Here is a 20424-nt window from a genome sequence, read left to right on the forward strand (position 1 = left end):
GAAACAGGGTTGATGTTTTATCTAATTTATGAATGAATTCGAATGGTGACTCAAATCTAAACTCACCTAAACTTGACCATCACGGGTGAATCAGTGTTTTACATTGATTTACTCTGGTGTGCCCATGTTAGACATTGTCAAACTGAAGATCGCCTCTGGCTGAAGTGGATCTGATATCTTTCGTGGTGGATTTAAACAGTAAGTTCTGATCCCAGACCAGCGCAGACAACCCTTACTCTTTAGCCAAACGCATGTCCACCTCACATAAAGGGCTTTGACAAAATGATCCTTAAGATCCTGCTCTGATATTGCCATCATTTTCAGAGCTTTTTGCCTCAAAATATTCCATAAATATCTGGTTATATACAATCAGAAACATGCTATGAAATGACAGAGGGATTTTGAAGGTGAAGTGTGCAATTTAAATATATATATATATATATATATATAGTTTCCTAGTTTTCCAGTAAAGGCTACTAAAAGTAAGTCATTTGCATGTTGATATCCCTGAAAAGGGAAAACCAAACTAGGATCAGAGAAAATTGTCTCAAATTGTGTGAAATCAGTAAATAAAACCATTTTAATACATTAACATGTACCAAATTTAACATTACTGCTTTATTCTAAATACTGCTCAGAAATGACAAGACTGTTTGAGAAGCAATTAGAGATGGGGGTCTGCTTGGGAAACCTTTAATTTTATTTATAGTAGCCCAGGAATTACACATTTCACCTTTAGTTTGTTAAGAATATGAAACCGTCATGCATAATGATTTTGTTTAATTAAAAAAAAAGTAGTCAGCAGTGCTGGGAGAGAAGCTGTTGCCAGATTGATACTAAATGCTAAAAGTGCCACCCAGAAGCCTTGGACACTCTCATTCTCAGAGATCAGAAAAGCCAGTATAGAAATCCAAGCATACAGCCTTAAAGCACATCCCTTTAGCTTCAGTGCCATTACAACAGTGACTGTGAAACATTTAGTGTCTAAAATGAATTTTGTTGTATGATATTAACTCAACTGTGTCCTCTTCTCTGTAATAATGTGCTATGTTTATATGTGTCTGTTTGTTAGTATTACTGATGTTGTCAAAAAAAAAAAAAATTATATATATATATATTTGTTCAGTTTGTTTACAGGTTGAGATCACGTTTCAGATAAAGGTGATCACAGAGTGTGTTTGTGTTCTCCACTGTCAGAGCCAAAAAATACTTAATTTTTAATTAAGATTGTTCTGAATTGCCAATAAAAACAACAACAAAAATACAACAACTATTCTGTTGTGTGTTTCTGTGTTTTAAGCAAAAATGTATAAATAAAATAGCAGCCAAGAACATGAAAAGTCCAGAACAGGCACAGTTCGACTGGTTAGCTTCGACTATATATAATCGACTACATAAGCTAATCTAATATTATATAATATAATATGATATAATGCCATTGTGCCGGCAGTGTATTTCAGAGCCATTGAGATGAACAGGAATGCTAATAGGTCTCTCCTGGTACTATTATAGTCCTCTGCTGGTAAGCAGTATTAGAGAAAGACAGATTCTCATTCTAGAAAGCATTTGATTGGCCACAATATTGCATGAGCCCTTGAATGGAAGATGATTCACTAATATTTTTTGCTCTGTTTTTGTGTAAAATGAAGAATGCAGGTACAATTTTACATTTTAAAATATTAATAAAACGCATAGCCTATATGTATACTTCATTTAAACTTCAGCATTACACTCGCATATAGATGACCTCAAAGCGAACAGACATGCCACAACACTCATTTTAATTTTATGGGGTCCATATGCTCCAGAAAGACTTGTCAAAATTTGAGTAAACATGAATTTGAACACTGGATGGCGCTAAAATAACTCTAAATGATGTAATAAATACAACACAATAATATAATAATAATAATATTATTATAGTTATATTATGTTATTATTATAACATAATAGGCCCTACAAATATAATATAATAATATTATCAGGAGGAAATAATATTATTATAATGTCAAGAAATTATTGCGTTGAAAATCACCATGCTAACCATTATTATGGTCAAAATAGAGTAGTTACCACAGTTACTACAACATGAGAGTCAAACATTGGTTACATTTTAGTGTGATGAAAATGACACTGACCTGCACCGCTAATGTAAACAAATCCCTGTGTCAGCTGCTCGTTTTCTACGACCATTTTAATTGATTAATTATGGAAAGGCCAAAGCCAAGTTCCTAAATAATGAATGATGCTGGTTTTAAAGAGTCTTGAATGTTTTACGTCCTGTGGGTGGGATTGCATTGTTATTATTAGCTCTCGGACCCGTCAATCAAAAGCTCTGACCCCGCCCCTCTTGGCGTCACACGTCTTTCAAGTGACGTCAAATTGTCTGCAGGTGTTGGAAAAGGCGCAGTATTGGCGTAAGTGACGCTTAAAAAGGCTTTTACGGTAAGAGAACGGCAGTAATATGCGTTTGAAATATTTTACGCTAAATATACCGTAATATATGTTTATGTGTGTGTTTGTCACTGGGAAACTGCGAAAAATGTGCTGTTTGCAAGGAGAATAACCTTCATTTGACATGAACATCGCGCATTCTGTGCTTCTATTTTTACTCCCCATGAAAGACAGATCTGCCACATAGCCTCTGAAGCGTTGGCATTACATTGCACGGATTCGAATGGTTGTTAGCCTTTTCGTTTTTTATATCTAAACGAGAATAACGAATCCATGCTCGTTGTTTTCTTTAGCATCATCCCAGAAGATGGTGAATCAGGTGAAAATATCCTCCGCAGCAGCAGTATTGCATGTACATGTGCTGTTTCCTATTATGTAAGGATGCTCAGATTTTTTGGTTAGTTACAATTTTCCTTTTATAATAAAGGGCTATACTATATACTGTATTATGTTATATTCTAGTATAACATTGGGCTACTGATAAAATTCCGGCATGTCTCATAGAACCATTCAAGAAAATGCACGTGTTTTGTGGCTCTATGTCTAGGATATTTACCTCCATAATTCAGCAAAACCAAAGTTATTAGTGGTTCTGTCCTTGTTTTGGACAAATGTATCACATTTGGCAGTTTATATGTTAGGTTGCTTCGTTTAGGCCTATTCTTTGCTAAAAAAAAAAAAAAAAAAAAAAAAGGTTTTAAACCAGCCGTAACAGGCTGATGGTCTCCCAAGCTGGTCTTTTGGCTGGTTCAGAGGTGTTTTTGTGCACTTTCCAGCTGGTCACCAGCTAGACCTGCTTAACCAGCAAACCATTTTAGGCTGGTTTAAGATCTTCTTCTTCTTCTTCTTCTTCTTCTTCTTCTTCTTCTTCTTCTTCTTCTTCTTCAGCAGCAGTGTTATCTAGTATTTTAAATGATGATTTTGAAGCAGATCAGTTTGATGGTTCTTGAACAGAGCAGCTCTAACCACACAGTGTCCACTAGGGCTGTCAGTCTCAATTTCTTTTGCATTATTGAGGATTTGAGTCTAAAGGAAGAGAAAAGCAGTCTCTAGTCTAGAGCAGAGCCTGAACATTTCATGTAGTGTAATTGCTGTTGAAAACAATTTTCTTCCCAACAATATATAGCCATAAAAATGAGCTGGCGGTCTGGCAGTTTGTTTTTGGCCTGAAAGAGCATCTGAGATCTAAAAGTTAGCCTCTATTTTTAGTCTGCTCGAGCCCTCTGTTATCAGGAGAGATGCTGATAGGATGCTTTGGTGTTCTGCGAATCTTCCCGACACACCAGACGTGGAGTGCTGAATCACAGATCAGCTTCCTGGTTCTCTGGAGGAGAAGCCTTTTTGTTGAGTTTGTGCTGTGTCTGGTGGAAATTATTTTGATTGTGATGAACATACATGTGTCCTGGTTAAACATGTATATGAAATTAATTAAACTTGTATTAGAGGTTTTTTTTATGGTGTTTTTGACAGGTCAGAAATAGAATAGGGACATTGTTTTATCTTTAACCACCCTTGAGTTCTCTATCTAAAGATCATGTTGCCCTGAAGTGGAATACGATGCCAATCTCCAATCCCATTTCGCTTTTTGCCACAGTATTCCAAATGTCTCTGTTCGGAGTGAATTGTTACTAAGTACTGCACAGTGTATATATACACACACTTTATAGATACCTAATATGTGCCATTTAGTAGCATCCAGAAATGCAGTGGAATCCAGTGTAATTCGTAAATAAAAAGGCTGTTTTAAAAATGTTGTGTATAATAATTTACTCATCCTCATGTTGTTCCAAACTTGGTAACTTTTTCCATGGAGCACTCCTGGTTCATTGTAATTCCATAGAAATGAGCAACCTGCAGTCTTTAAAACTTTTCCTTTTGCATCCCATAGACGATGACATAAAGGTGAGTAAAGGAAAAAATAGCCTAACTCTTATTTTTGGGTAAACTTTAACTCTCTAAGACAAATGGCTTGTTGAAATAATGACTGAGGACTTGTTGAATTTTGTTTCACTCTGGAAATAATATATAAGGTCAAGTGCTTTGCATTGTGGGATACAGTAATGGACATAGGCTGTGTTCGAAATCGCCCCCTTTACCATCATTCACTATTCCCTACATTAGTCCACTAAAATAGTTCACTTGAAGGAGTGAATGAAAACGAGCGAGTGAATTCTGACACCGAGTTCGCTGGAAGGGCTGCCGCTTTTGCATAGTTTTTGCTTGCCATTTAAAGGGGGGGTACAATGGTGTTTCATGTATTCAGAGTTGTTTACACTGTTAAAGAGATGGATTCTCATGCTAAACATGGGCAAAGTTTAAAAAAAATATTTTGGACGAATAATGGAGAATTTCTGTGCCGAAAATCTTACTTCCGGGTTGGTGCAAGTTTCGGCTGGTTTTTTTTCGATCGTGGATCTAATGACGTAGATCAGAGTGGAACTCCTTATATGAGCATTTCTCTCGGAAAAGCTCGCCTGCGCGCACGTCGACCAGAGGAGAACGAGACCGCGCACATCAACGCGCTTCAACAGGAAATCATCGGCAGCGCTACATAGGATTTGTTCAAGAATGTCTCCAAAAAAGTGTGTATTTGGATGTGAGGGAAATCTTACCGTGTTCAGCTTTCCAAAGAACCCAGTGTTACAGGAACAGTGGATGCAGTTTGTTTTTCCGGGGCAGCAACGGAGTGTAGGAAGTGCGGTTATGTGTTCTGGTCATTTCAGTGACGAATGTTTTATTAACAAGGCCTCGACGCTGGATTTGCAAATCGTTTGCTATTAAAACGTGGAGTGGTCCCAGTGATAAAAGACCCCAGTCATGTAAGTACAACTGGATCAGATTTCTGTCTTTTGCTGGAAATCAGCGCTACGTACCGCTTGACTCTATAGCTCCGCCTCCAGGACCTCGGCTTTTCCCGGAGAGAATCGGAAAGCTGTTTTTTCTTTTAAAATTATAATAAAACTAAACACTTTTTGGAGATATTAAGGATGCACTACTACTCTATAGGTACTCAAGATTAACATGAGATTAGGTGAAACTGTGCATGTTATGTACCCTTTAATAATCATTTGAAACTTAGCAAACTGCCAGCTCCAGTAGTAGGCCTAATGATTTATCTTGAATTCTGTCATGGAAACTACCATGTATAAACCTTAATTAAACAATTTAATAATCAATTAAAAAGGAATTTATACCTGTATGATATTATGCCACATTGGACCAGCGATTTGGAAAAAGGATGGATGGATGGTCAGACACGGGAATTCATTCGGTGCGACCGTCACAGTGCATTATGGGTATTCTCTAGTCATTGAGTGTACATTGGTTGTACACTCGTTATTGCAATGCATTGTGGGAATAAATAAGTGCACTCAATAACACCCACTATGGTTTTGGACACCAAATGACTATCCCCTCAAATAGTGCCCCATTTTGGACACAGCCATAGTCTGTTCTGTTATATACTGTACACAGTATGCATGCATACTATATACTGTAGAAATAGTAAGTGTATAGTAGTATGACGTTAGCCTCTGTCTGTGATGGAAGCCTTTCTGAACCAATTGCTTTAAGGGTTTATTTAATGGAATGTTTTAAGGTGAAATGTCAGCACTGAATCTCTTATTCTTTTTCAGTGTGTTTGAATTAAGAGAGAAGTTATATTGTGAATGGAATAGGCCTACTAGCTATATACTGTGATGTACTTTTATCTGTTTATATCTGGACTACTTTTTTTTTTTTTTTTTTTAAACAGAATACACATTATCCAATGGTAAACGTTGCAGAATACAGACAAATGTATGCTATTTGTTGTCACATGACCTCATAACACTGCATATGAGTGGTGTCCAAGGCCCAGTTTTTAAAAAAGAAAAATAATAATAATCTGGATCAAATTGATCTGGATTTGGAAATCCCATGTTTTGCTATCCAGGATCACCTGATCCATCTTACTTTTATGCCAGTTTTTTAAAGGAACATTGGATTGGATCACTGTGATCCAAATACCAAATTTCAGGATTACCAAATCCTGTTTATCAGAGCCTTAAATGGAACCAACAGTGTAGCCAAAATACCGGTGGCCACAAAAAGCCATTGTTTGTTTTAATTTTAAGAAACAGAAGCATTTTACATTCCTTATTTTGTTATAATGTTAAATAACAAAACAAAAACAATACTATCCAATAGTCAAAAATCCTTTATAGGACAGATACTAGCTCTTTCCATCTCTGCCTTTAGGAGATGTAACTCCATCTGCACTTTTTTTTGCTGCAGTTGGGTAAGCAAGATTTGTTCTTTACCCAGTTCAATTTATACTTCTGCTCTTTTGGTTTCCCGTTTCAGAAGCAACTCATAGCTATCACCATCATGGTTTGTAGCTGAGGAACGTTTGCGTTTTCTTGTAGGAACGTCTTGGACTGTCTTCATTACATCCACTGGGGATCTATCTTCCTCCTCAATCATTGTAGTCAAGCCCAGGACAAACATATCCTCTGCAGGAGAATTTTGCTCGCATTCTTCTGAAGTCCTAGTCTTTGTGGGCATGGCTTACCACTTTGTAATTGTGGCCTCTCCATCTGCTTCTATGCCTTCAATGCCATGCAGGGCCTCTGGTTTTTCTCCTCCTATGATATCTAGGACCATATCAGTGAAATCACCCCTCTTATATTACCTGTTTGGGGGTTCTTGGCTTCAGTAAGGTCTTTCGTTGCCTTGGTCCTAAGGTTCTTCAATCGCAACAAAACTTGTTTTATGGTCCTCTTTTGGCCAGACCCCATGGCATTTACATTGAGGTTATGTCCTCCCAAATGTTTTCCTTTTTTGGTCACTTCTCCACCCTTTGCAGAGCTGAAACCTCCTACTATCGAGGCAAAATTGGCCCGAACACCCTCCAGCAGTGCACAAGTTTCTGCCACAGTGAAATTAGGCCCTTTTGAGTCCATGGCTCCAACTCTTTGGTGTAGCCAAACCTGATCTTAAAAGCCTTGAGCATGTTTGCTTTGGCTTGTGCTCAATTAGGCTTACACCAATAAGCTCATTGCTGGTTAATGGGTGACACCATTTAAACACATCATGTCTTTGCACCCATTTCTCTTAGCCTACAGAGGCATCCACATGGTGGGTATTATTCATCGTTACCATAGGAGAAGGTACCGTTAAAGCGCATGCTGAGCGTGCCAAACCACTCGAGCAATACACATCAGAAGAACTGTGTGAATGTTTTCGCTTTGGGAGAGATGACATTAAGTACATTGCAGATCATGTCAGGCCAACACTCCAACACCAAACCCAAAGGAGTCATGCTTTATCCGTGGAGGAACAGTGCTTAATCGCTCTGTGCTTTTTCGCATGTGGGACTTTCTACCAAGTAATTGGTGACAATATGGGAGTGAGAGAAGCAACCGTGAGTAATGTGGTGAAGGCTATGTCAGTAGCACTGGGCAGTCTGATCAATCAATTTGTTTCCTTTCCTAAGGATGACCAGACAGCTCAGACTAAGCACATGTTTTTTCAAATGGGGAATATGCCTAGCACTAGTATTGGTGCTATTGATTGTACTCATGTGTATATCCAAGCACCTTGTGAAAGGAAGTGGGAGTATGTCAGTCGAAAGGGGAGGCACAGCATCAACATCCAAATTGTGGACATTGCTGACCTCATAATAACCAACTGTGTTGTGAAATGGCCAGGGTCTGTTCATGATGCACATATTCTAAGAGAGAGTGCACTGTACAGAGAGCTTCAATCCCACCGACCAAATGGCATAGTATTGGGAGACAGCGCACATCCACTCCTACCCTGGCTAATGACCCCTTTTCCAGTTGCAAACACACCTGAGCAGGTGCAGTTCCTCACATTGCAAAACAAGATGTGCCATTGAACGCTTAAATGGAGTCCTGAAGAGACGGTTTGCGTGCCTTAACTACTTGTGAGTACAACCCAAGGTGGCATGCAACATAATCCTTTGCCTGTATTGTTTTGCATAACATCGCCACCAGGCGTCATGTCCCTCTTGATGACAATTTTTGAGCCTGATGTAGAACCAGAACAGCCGCCAATGTTCTTACCTAATGAAGGACACACTGGACATGCAATTAGAGATGCAATTGTGAGAAATTACTTTTAACTAGGCTACTGAATGACTGAGTATATTTGTTGTTGTCATTGCCATTAGTATACTGTGGAATTATAGAACTGTGAGCAACAGTGACATTTATTTGACAGCTGATAGCTTTGAGATTTATTTTTATTTATTTTTATATACCATATCTCATTAGATGTGACATGCTTCATATGCTTCAAATATGAAGAAATGTATATACCATCAGATTTAATTTGGTTCGAAAAATCACAACTGAATCCACCCTTCTGATGGGATCAGGATAATCCTGTTTTTTTTTTTTTGGATCTAATAGATCCCAAACCGAGTTCAAAGTTTTGAAAAACCCAAAGGGCAGGTTTGATCCGGATCAAATGTAAGATCAGATTACATGCTCTGATCTTAGTTCGGAATCCCTCTTTTGCTTTTGAAAAACCCATTTCCAAGATTTGATCCAATCCGTGATCCAAAATCCCACTGGATTACTTTTGAAAAACTGGGCCCAGGTGTCGTCTTGGAATAAAACGTCAAATTCAGCAAGGAAGGACACATTAAATTGTCACAGTAAAGTCATATACTGTTACAAAAGATTATTATTTCTAATACATTATTTTGAACTTTCTATTCATAATAAAATCCTGAAAAATAAATTATCGTGGTTTCCAAAAAATTATTAAGCAGCACAACTGTTTAACATAATAATGAGAATAATAAGAAATGTTACTTGAGCAGCAAATCAGCATATTAGAATGATTTCTGAAGGATCATGTGACACTGAAAACTGGAGTAATGATGCTGAAAATCGTTCACAAATAGAAAACAGTAATTCTCAATTTGTAATAATATTTCACAATATTACTGTTTTTACTGTATTTTTCATCAAATTAATATAACCTTGGTGAGCATAACAAAAAGTCTTACCAACCCTTAACTTTTGAAAGGTAGTGTTGCTAAAGATCTCTACTAAACTATAGGAAGGAAAAAGGAAAACAATAAATATACCACTTTTCCTGTATTCTGCAAGTTAAGTCAAACAGCCCTAACATTTGAAATTGTACAGTTAAATGATGAATCTTACCGGTGTGTTTCTAATCTACTAAAGCACAATTTCTTGTATTTATTAACACTGAAATAAATAAATAAATAAATACATAAATAATGAGGTAGGCATTACTTTTTTTGGTCCCACTTTATATTAAGTGGCGTTAAGTATGTACTTACATCAAAAAATAAGTACAATGTACTTATTGTGTTCATGTTGTATTGTAAAACACTTTTGCTGCTATTGAGGTGTGATACGGGTATGGTTAGGGACAGGTGTGGTGGATTGGGTAGGTTTAAGATGTAAGGGAAGGGTCAACTGTGTAATTACAAATGTAATTACATAAATTAATTACAGCTGTAATCACATGCAGGAATTTTTCAAATGTAAGTACAATGTAAAAACATGTAGTTACACAATAAGTACATTGTATCAAATTATTAATTTCAATGTAAGTACATAGTACTTAAAGCCCTTTTTAAAAAAAAAAAACATGAGAAGGAGATGACACCAAGTTGGAAAAACATGAAAAAGTAGCTAATTTAAAGTTTATATTTTGAAGGTCTTTCAGCTGTCCATCCAATGCCGAGACTGCAACATTGCTAATATTGTACACACACAAACTCTCCTTCGCTGTCAACGCAGCTGTTTCAGAGCAATTAATAAACATTGCCTGGACACCTGAATGGTTGCAGACAGGTTTGTTGAATATACCATGTAATAAAAAGAAATAGAAATCATGTATACAGCTGTAGCTTGCATAAAATCCAATGCTTTTACTGCGATTTGGGCATGCGATCTGTAACGTAGGGAGTTTTCAAGAACGGAGGAGAGCTGGATCCATGCAGTGAGTTTATTGACAGAAATCCAACATGTAGACCAGAGAACCAGGAACCAGAATAATTTAAATACACAAGGGGTAATTGGCAAATAAGACACACCTGGGAACAATTAAAGAACTAATCAACAAGAAAAACTACAAAGAAAACATGACGCAAAACAGGAAATAAGTCCACACAAGATCAGGGGAAAAGAAGACAGGAATCATGACACAATCCTTTTCAACCATCTACTGTTCTTAAAGGCTTGTAAAGTAAACGTATCAGGGTTGAAGACTAATAAATGTGTCTAACATTATCTGTGGTTAATCACAATGAAAATGGAAAGTCACTTGCATTGTATTTATTTGATACAGTTGAGTACACAGTGTGTTTCATTGTGTACTGCAATTGTTTGTAAATACAATAGGTCATTATTTTCAATGCATTTGGAAAATATGCATACATGCACATTATACATTCTGCAGAAATAGTAGTGATATGCTGTTCCGAATATATTCCAGCATCTGTATGTGTATGGCACGACTGACTTGAGACGAACATTAGTCTAACTTGACATTTTTCTTCCCCATGTCAGAATTAGCTTAATTTCATGATGTAAAACATTGTTAGGGTGGAATGGCTTATTAGTCCTTATTTAAAGGAAAACCTTCCTGAGACAGCTTGATAAGAATAAAACATCTGTCCTTGTCAATGTGAAAGGCGTGCACAGTGTTTCAGCATTTTCTTTCTTTTATGTGTCTATCAGACATCCATAAGATCTGATTGTTGCTTTTCACTTGATCCCAATCTGATCTTCCAAGCGTTGTTGAGTCACTGCAATATGTACAGTGTGTAAGCTCATGTTACATTTGCCCTCTTTAACTTTCTTCTCTGCTCACCTTCAAGAAAAACTACAAAAAAAAAAAACATGACGCAAAACAGGAAATAACAAGTCCACACAAGATCAGGGGAAAAGAAGACAGGAATCATGACACAGTCCTTTTCAACCATCTACTATTCTTAAAGGCTTGTAAAGTAAATGTATCAGGGTTGAAGACTAATAAATGTGTCTAACATTATCTGTGGTTAATCACAATGAAAATGGAAAGTCACTTGCATTGTATTTATTTGATACAGTTGAGAACACAGTTGAGTACACCTGGTTCTTGTTTTACAGAAAAGAGTAATTAATAATTCTAAGTTAACATGCTAACATGATTAATTAAAGGAACACGCCACCGTTTTTTGAAATAGGGTTATTCATCGTCTCCCCTATTTAGATAGGTGGGCAAAAGCATTTTTGTCTCAGTGCAGGCATTGTCTTAGTCTGGCAGCGCCGCCGCTAGCTTAGCTTAGCATAATGAATGGAATCCTTTGTTGCCGGATAGCATGTCGTGAGTAAAAGATTTATTTAAAAAAAAATACAATTATTTAAAAAAAATAAAAATAATAATAATTACTACTTGTGGCCTGCGTATTCACGACGAGTACAAATAGCAATGCAGATTAAGACTAGGCGATTTCCTAGGTAGATATTGACTTGGGACTATATTGGCGTGAAGCACAGGCGAAGCACTGCTACTTGGGTGCAGAGATATCATGCAACACCTGAAATCCCCCAACTTCCGTATACCGGCGTGAATTTTAGCCGGTGTTGCGGGATATCTCTGCATTGCTATTTGTACTCGTCGTGAATACGCTGGCTACAAGAAGTAATTATTTTTTATTTTTTTATTTTTTTTATCACTTTTACTCATGACATGCTATCCGGCAACAAATGATTCCATTCATTATGCTAAGCTAAGCTAGCGGTGGCACTGCCAGACTAAGACAATGCATGCACTGAGACAAAAAATGCGTTTGCCCACCTATCTAAATGTATAGGGGAGACGGTGAATAACCCCCATTTCAAAAAACAGTGGCGTGTTCCTTTAAACGTGTTTAATGCCATTACAGTTTATTTTAAGGTGACGTACAGTGAAATTAAACAAAAAAGTACTGAGTAATATTAATTAACTACATAGTACTTAGTTACTATAGGGTTAGTACTAATGTACTGTAGTAAGTGCATTTAACCTGTAAATATATCACCTTTTTTATTCAACTTGATGTTGATTTCTTATCATTTTCTTATTCTGATTTTATGTTTTCTCATTAAGATATTATAATGATTTAGCCTAATATATATTTAAGTCATTTACAGCCGTAAGGTTATACAATCACAGATTATAATGATCATTATCATTACAGCAGCTCATGTAAACTTCAGATGGACAATAGATTGAGTCGCTTTTGTCATATTCTGATGAAGGTGTTAAAAAAAGACGGTTTTAAATTCAGAAGGTCCTGTGCCAAATATTGATCTGACACCAAAAGAAAATGTCAGATTAATGCCAAGGCATGGCAGCCGCTCAGACATTTCTTTTTGTCCCGGGATTCTTGCCTGACTGATTTTCAGTAGCTGGTGACTCTACCGCTGCTGTTTGGTCACAGGTCTCAAGGGATAAGTGTCAGACAGTGGATGGGACAACGATTCACTCAGCCATAAAGTCATTTTGAAGTTGAGCTTTTGCTTGCTCTGCTGTCCTCAGAAAGCTCCTACATGTACTAAATCACAATGGCTCTGTTCCAAAACTGTTAGCTGCCTTTCTGTCAGCTCACTACATAAGGAGCAACTGTATGTAGGAAATGTCGCATACACATCATGCATTATACAAATAGTGCTCCTTATGTAATGCATATTTTGCAACAGTTTGCATGTTGCTAAGCTAACAGCATAATACCAAAAACCATATTAGGGGTGGGCGATATATGCCGGTGGACCAGTGGCATAGCCAGAATTACATTTTTTGGGGATCCCATCTTAAAATGAGGGGGCCACAATTAAGTTAGAATGTATAAGTATCTGTGACCCATTATAAATACCAAAAATTGTTTTGTTCAGCTTTACATGCACAAATAGCAGCATAAACAACAGAACATGAGGATTCATAAATCGTCACATACCTGCAGCGCTTCTGTGAATGGAGAAAAACAATAAAAAAAAAAAAAATAAAAAAAAAAAAAAAAAAATATATATATATATATATATATATATATATATATATATATATATATATACACAAAATATATTTCACTTAAATACAAATTTACAAAACGAAAAAACTGTGCAACAAGTAGTAGCAGGGCTGGACCATTTTTTTTTTTTTTTTTCAATTAATTCGAATTGAATGTTTTGCCTGAATTTTATCATTTTTAAATCAAGAAATCAAGGTTTTGAATAAAAATGTTAGCAAATGTTACACATAGTTAAATGAACACAAGCTCAAGACACTTTCACGTTTTATTCTGTGACATAAAAAATATACCAGTATTACCCCACTAGTGATTTTTTGAAGCCGTTACGTGTCTTTAAAAAGGCGGTTGCTAGCAAGTGGCTAAATGGGACTGCAGAGGCTGTCGAGGAGATTAAACGTCATCACGCCGAACCTGTAAACTCAGTTCGCTTTTACAGCATCTTATGGTTATAATTGTGCTCTTTCAAACTATTCTAACTCAAAAGTTCTGGATAAATGTTTTTTGATAACTTGTCGAGGGAACTAGTGTGATGCTGGTTGGCCTACAAAGTGACGTCATACCTGCACCACTCTATTGCGTGGGAAAAAAAAAAACGAGACGCGGGAAGTGGAATGGGAAAAAAGCATATATTAGACTTGAGTTGAACTTTTTTTAAATTGAGCGCTACGTTTTAAAATGCCGTTTCATGGGTGAGACACTGCAAAAGACGCGAGACACGAGTACAACAGCCAAACATGTACAAGAAAAATAGTGCAAGGGAATGCAAAAACCTGTAAAGAACTATGTTTGATATTTCATGTTTGCATGATGGTGACAGGCTGAAATGTGCTGTTATTTTCTACAAAGCATTTGCTGTTAATAATAGCCTATTATTGGTGTTATTTATTGCTATTACTTTTTGGCTAAAATATATTTGCATTTTTTATTTTATTTTATATTATTTCTGAGTATATAGAATGTTTAAGATAAGTTTGTACAATATTTGTACTTCATATTTCATGCACATTTTCTGCAAAGACATTTAACAAATAACAAGTCATTTGTTTTACATTTACACCTTATTGATCACTTCAGGTGTGGTGCACTTTGAATATAACTTTTTTTTAACCAGTTGGTTAATAAAGAAAACTTTACTTGAATCATATTGTAGTTACGCTTTTAAGTTGACTAGTTAAACATAAAAAAATAATAATAATTGAAATCGTGTATTGTTCAATTGTTCTGAAAAAAATCAAGATTTAAAAAAATGAAAAATCAAAATGAAAAAATCAAAATGACAGCGTAGGCTACGCACAACACGTTAAACAAACCAAGTTTGAAAACAGCTGTTGCATTTTACCATGCAGCATTGGTTACTCTATCAATTAGAGTAACAAATGAACAATTCCTTAATTGGAACTGGAATTTCCTTAACTGGGGGACTTTACTCATATTGTAATATAACATTTTGGTCATATCACTGCAGCTGCTGCTTGTAGCTTTGATAGAAACAGTAACTTGTTTGAGTGTAAGAACCGGTTTATGAGACTTTATTGCTGATTTGAAATATGTTATTGAAGTGTGAGTTTGACTAATAGTTTTTGGTATTTCCCCATTCAAGCAGATACAAGTTGCTTTTTCCTGTCCAAAACATCTGCCCTGGAGTCATTGCCAATATGACTGCGTAATGATTTGGTTATTCTCAAATAAACAACACTTTTCGTACCAGTATTTTCCAGCGTTTTTGATTGTTTTCACAAAACTTTCATGGCCCGCAGAATATTTAGTTGTATAAATAACTGAACCACTTGAATGTGGTTAAGTTTCATAAAAAAAGCAACATTTTGAACAGCGTTCTGGCGCAATATGGCTGCCATCGCATCGGTGACTGAGGAGATCCCCCCTTTCTATGTACTGTACTCTTTCAAAAGTTGCCTAATAGCTACTGTAATTAAAATAACAACACGGAAAGCCGAAAAATTCCTTCAATGGCTTAGAAGCGTTGTCTCATAAATGACAGAAAATTATGTTAATGGCAGTGAAAGAGTTAAAAGTAGTACACATATTGCATGAACAGTTCATTTTAATTAGATTAAACTGTTTTTATTATTAAGTATCAGTATTGAATGATTTAAGTATGATCAACATTTCTATTGGTTTATACATTTTTTGCACTGATTTCATTGCATTGCATTCTGGGATTGCCATTTCTGCAAAGCATACAAGCAGGGCCTAAAATGAACAATCGCCATATACTTGTAAAAACTATAGTTGGTGAGTGTATGAAATTGTGTCACTCACCAGTTGGTTGGTAACTTTTATGAATTCTAATTGAATTATCAAATCGCAAAGGCATCTATCAGGTTATATCATATTTAGTCTGATGCGCTGTGTGTTTCAGAGGGTGTGTTCTTTTACAACCGAGCAACTCATGATCTTTGCGTTTTCAGCATCTCAGAATGGCTCGGTACGCAGTAAATTCTGTGCTGAGAGTTTGGGTCGCTTATACATGCATTTGAAAATGTATTAAATACTAGATTTGTAAGAAAAAAATGACAGTGCAATAGTATTACTACTATGGTAACTGGTTAAACTGTGCTGACCCACTCACTAACCCTGCTTTTAAAAAATGCATTATAATTTGCAATCACAATTTAAAATAGAAAAATCACATCTAGATTTGTTTCCCAAAATCATTCAACCAGTAGTAGTAATAATAGTAACTGCTTTGGGTTTTTTTTTAAATAAAGCAAATAAGTTTTCATGGGCAGGACATTTTCTCAAGTCACTGGCCATTGACAGGTGTGGCAAAAAAATTTGGCCCCAACGTTTTGTCTGCTGGATACAAGCTTTGCTGCTTTATGATTAAATAGAATCCAGAAGAAGGAATCATAGAAGGCAGCATAACGTTGGTGATTTACAATGTTACAATGCCCAAGGAGTACATGCTAACTGTTTGCATTATTCTCTCAGTGTTCAATATTTGAAAACATAATGTTTGTTGTGTTTTGGAACTTAACATAATGGTTATACACTGATGATGCCGCTATAGCCTGAATGCTGTTACGCAAATGTATAAATAAATATCCTCTTTTTCTTTTCTACATCCTATAGATGGCTTCAGCTACAGATAATCGTTATGGACAAAAGGAGTCTTCCGACCAGAACTTTGATTACATGTTCAAAATCCTGATCATCGGGAACAGCAGCGTTGGGAAGACAAGCTTTCTGTTTCGTTATGCTGATGACTCCTTCACCCCAGCATTTGTAAGCACGGTGGGCATCGACTTCAAGGTGAAGACCATCTACAGGAATGACAAGAGGATAAAGCTGCAGATCTGGGTGAGATATTGTTTCCCATCAGCACTGAGAGCTTTGATTAGGTCCTGATGTAGATAAATGGAACACATCTGTGCCAGTTTAAGGGCTTGTTGTGGTAGAAAAGAGATTGATGTTTTGTTTTGTTTTTTTGTCAAAAACGAATAAGCAGATTTTTGCATTCTAGCTATTTTCTTACTGGAAAGTCCATAGGTGGTGATCCATTATTATACTGGGGTTAAAGTCACTGTTTATTGATATTGATTGTTTTATTTCATACTCATACATTTTATTTAAATATCTGGAACATAGCTGTGGTTTAATATGCAAGTGTAAAACAAAACAAAACAAAAAAACAGGCATTTAACGTTTCAAAAAATTAAATACAATTGTGATAGTAATGCCATAAACCTAAATATGTAAAATCAACCAATGGAATCAATTAAGCCATTGTGGTTTAAATAAATGTTGTGTTCTACAGAGAGAGAGAGAGAGAGAGAGAGAGAGAGAGAGAGAGAGATGGTCAGTAGCTAGTATGGTTGGGGAGGTTTGCTGATGCGCTAGATGAGTAACCAATCAGAATCGCTTGTGATGTATCAGGACCCCTCCCCCAATGCCTCATATTTCCCTCTGGTGAAGACGACCCTCCCCCACCTCACAGACCGCAGCAAAGACCTGACCAGATTCACACACGCTAGAGAAAGAGCTTGCTCTCGCCATCTTACCATGGATAAAATATAGTGTTATGTGGCATACAGTATATGGTCTAAAAATACCTGGAAATTTGGCTATATTCAGAATTGAATACTTGCTTGCTGTTTATTGAATACTGTACAAAATGTACTGTATATGCTCAACCAGCTTCTTCATTTATTCAAAATATTATGCAACGATAAACATTTCAGACAGTACTATGCTACATTGTTGTCACATGACCTGAAGCATGATTCATAGAGTGGCGCCCAGTTGTCACCTTGGAAATATAGTTTTTTTATTTTATTTTTTATTTAAATCCTGTTTTGTGTAAGAATGTCTGATCAAGTTATGTCCCAAGACATGTTAGGTATTGCAGTTGTTAATGGTTCCAGTTCATTCATCACACTAGAAATGGAAAGTCTATTCAAGCGCATATACACCATGCTGTGTGCTCTTTTGTAGTCTGCATACTAATTGTTTTTTTACTTAGCATGGATGGATGCAGAATTTAATTGGCACATAACAGTGCTTGTTTGCCCTGATGCTCTGTACTGTACTCTTTGAAAATGGTTCAGGGTCAGTGTAGAAAACAGAAACACTTGCTGGATTGCAGCATATTGTTGAAAAGATGCTGATGTATTACTGTGGTATCAGAGTCAAGAGCCAAAAATAGGCTTTCGGTCTCACAGATATTTTGGTATATTAATAGGTCCATTAGTGCTGCTCAGTAGACTCCATTTTGACCTCGTGAAGTCTCTATAGGAATGAGAGGTTACATTGTCGGTGAGGATTTAGTCTATTGATATGATACACTAGGCTGATGTCCTCATCATTCTATCATCTTAATGTTTCTCTTAGAAAGTCTTTGATAGTTGAATTAACTGGAGTTTATCATTTACCCACCGTCATGTTGTGCCAAACCCATAAGACTTTAGTTCATCTTCAAAACACAACGTAATCAGATTCCAGAAATTAAGTACCTGTAATTAGATTACGTTTCAAAAAAACTCGTAAGTAGTGTATGAGTATATTATATATGGACAAAACATATCCTACACACAAAAGCCCTATTTATGTCAAAAATGAAGAAATGCATCAAAATAGAAATACTGAAAGTTACATCTAAAGGAAATCTGGATACTCAGGACATTCATTTCTTTTATTTTTAAATAATTTATACTTGGAAAATACATGTAATTGAATGTATATATATATATATATATATATATATATATATATATATACACACAGTGGGGAGAACAAGTATTTGATACACTGCCGATTTTGCAGGTTTTCCTACTTACAAAGCATGTAGAGGTCTGTAATTTTTATCATAGGTACACTTCAACTGTGAGAGACGGAATCTAAAACAAAAATCCAGAAAATCACATTTTATGATTTTTAAATAATTAATTTGCATTTTATTGCATGACATAAGTATTTGATCTCCTACCAAGCAGTAAGAATTCCGGCTCTCACAGACCTGTTAGTTTTTCTTTAAGAAGTCATCCTGTTCTCCACTCATTTACTATATTAGCTGCACCTGTTTGAACTTGTTACCTGTATAAAAGACACCTGTCCACACACTCAATCAAACAGACTCCAACCTCTCCACAATGGCCAAGACCAGAGAGATGTGTAAGGACATCAGGGATCAAATTGTAGACCTGCATAAGGCTGGGATGGGCTACAGGACAATAGGCAAGCAGCTTGGTGAGAAGGCAACAACTGTTGGCACAATTATTAGAAAATGGAAGAAGTTCAAAATGACAGTCAATCTCCCTCGGTCTGGGGCACCATGCAAGATCTCACCTCGTGGGACATCAATGACCATGAGGAAGGTGAGGGATCAGCCCAGAACTACACGGCAGGACCTGGTCAATGACCTGAAGAGAGCTGGGACCACAGTAAGAAAAACATTAGTAACACACTACGCCGTCATGGATTAAAATCCTGCAGCGCACACAAGGTGCCCCTGCTCAAGCCAGCGCATGTCCAGGCCCGTCTGAAGTTTGTCAATGACCATCTGGATGATCCAAAGGAGGAATGGGAGAAGGTCATGTGGTCTGATGAGACAAAAATAGAGCTTTTTGGTCTAAACTCCACTCGCCGTGTTTGGAGGAAGAAGGAGGATGAATACAACCCCAAGAACACCATCCCAACCGTGAAGCATGGAGGTGGAAACATCATTCTTTGGGGATGCTTTTCTGCAAAGGGGACAGGACGACTGCACCGTATTGAGGGGAGGATGGATGGGGCCATGTATTGCGAGATCTTAGCCAACAACCTCCTTCCCTCAGTAAGAGCATTGAAGATGGGTCGTGGCTGGGTCTTCCAGCATGACAACGACCCGAAACACACAGCCAGGACAACTAAGGAGTGGCTCCGTAAAAAGCATCTCAAGGTCTTGGAGTGGCCTAGCCAGTCTCCAGACCTGAACCCAATAGAAAATATTTGGAGGGAGCTGAAAGTCCGTATTGCCCAGCGACAACCCCGAAACCTGAAGGATCTGGAGAAGGTATGGAGGAGTGGGCCAAAATCCCTGCTGCAGTGTGTGCAAACCTGGTCAAGAACTACAGGAAATGTGTGATCTCTGTAATTGCAAACAAAGGTTTCTGTACCAAAAATTAAGATTTGCTTTTCTGATGTATCAAATACTTATGTCATGCAATAAAATGCAAATTAATTACTTAAAAATCATACAATGTGATTTTCTGGATTTTTGTTTTAGATTCCGTCACTCACAGTTGAAGAGTACATATGATAAAAATGATAGACTTCTACATGCTTTGTAAGTGGGAAAACCTGCAAAATCGGCAGTGTATCAAATACTTGTTCTCCCCACTGTGTGTGTGTGTGTGTATATATATATATATATATATATATATATATATATTAAAAAAAAAAAAAAAAAAAAATTATGGACAAACTGAAAT

The 20424-nt window shown here is 36.7% G+C and overlaps 1 protein-coding gene and 1 pseudogene across 2 annotated transcripts in view; both read left to right on the forward strand.

Moving 5' to 3' along the window:
* Positions 1–2358: 2358 nt before the first annotated feature.
* Positions 2359–20424, forward strand: part of rab3ab (RAB3A, member RAS oncogene family, b) — a 35512-nt gene continuing 17446 nt past the window's right edge. Inside the window, exons 1-2 of the mRNA XM_079858189.1 lie at positions 2359–2445; positions 16589–16816. Coding sequence (XP_079714315.1) covers positions 16589–16816 — 228 coding nt within the window. The 5' untranslated portion in view covers positions 2359–2445. The remainder of the gene's footprint in view (positions 2446–16588; positions 16817–20424) is intronic.
* LOC307150716 (putative nuclease HARBI1) lies at positions 7495–8581 on the forward strand (annotated as a pseudogene). The gene has a single exon. The product of its transcript is annotated as a putative nuclease HARBI1 (transcript).

The sequence above is a fragment of the Squalius cephalus genome (genome assembly GCF_949319135.1).
Source record: "Squalius cephalus genome assembly, chromosome: 22".
Taxonomy (NCBI): domain Eukaryota; kingdom Metazoa; phylum Chordata; class Actinopteri; order Cypriniformes; family Leuciscidae; genus Squalius; species Squalius cephalus.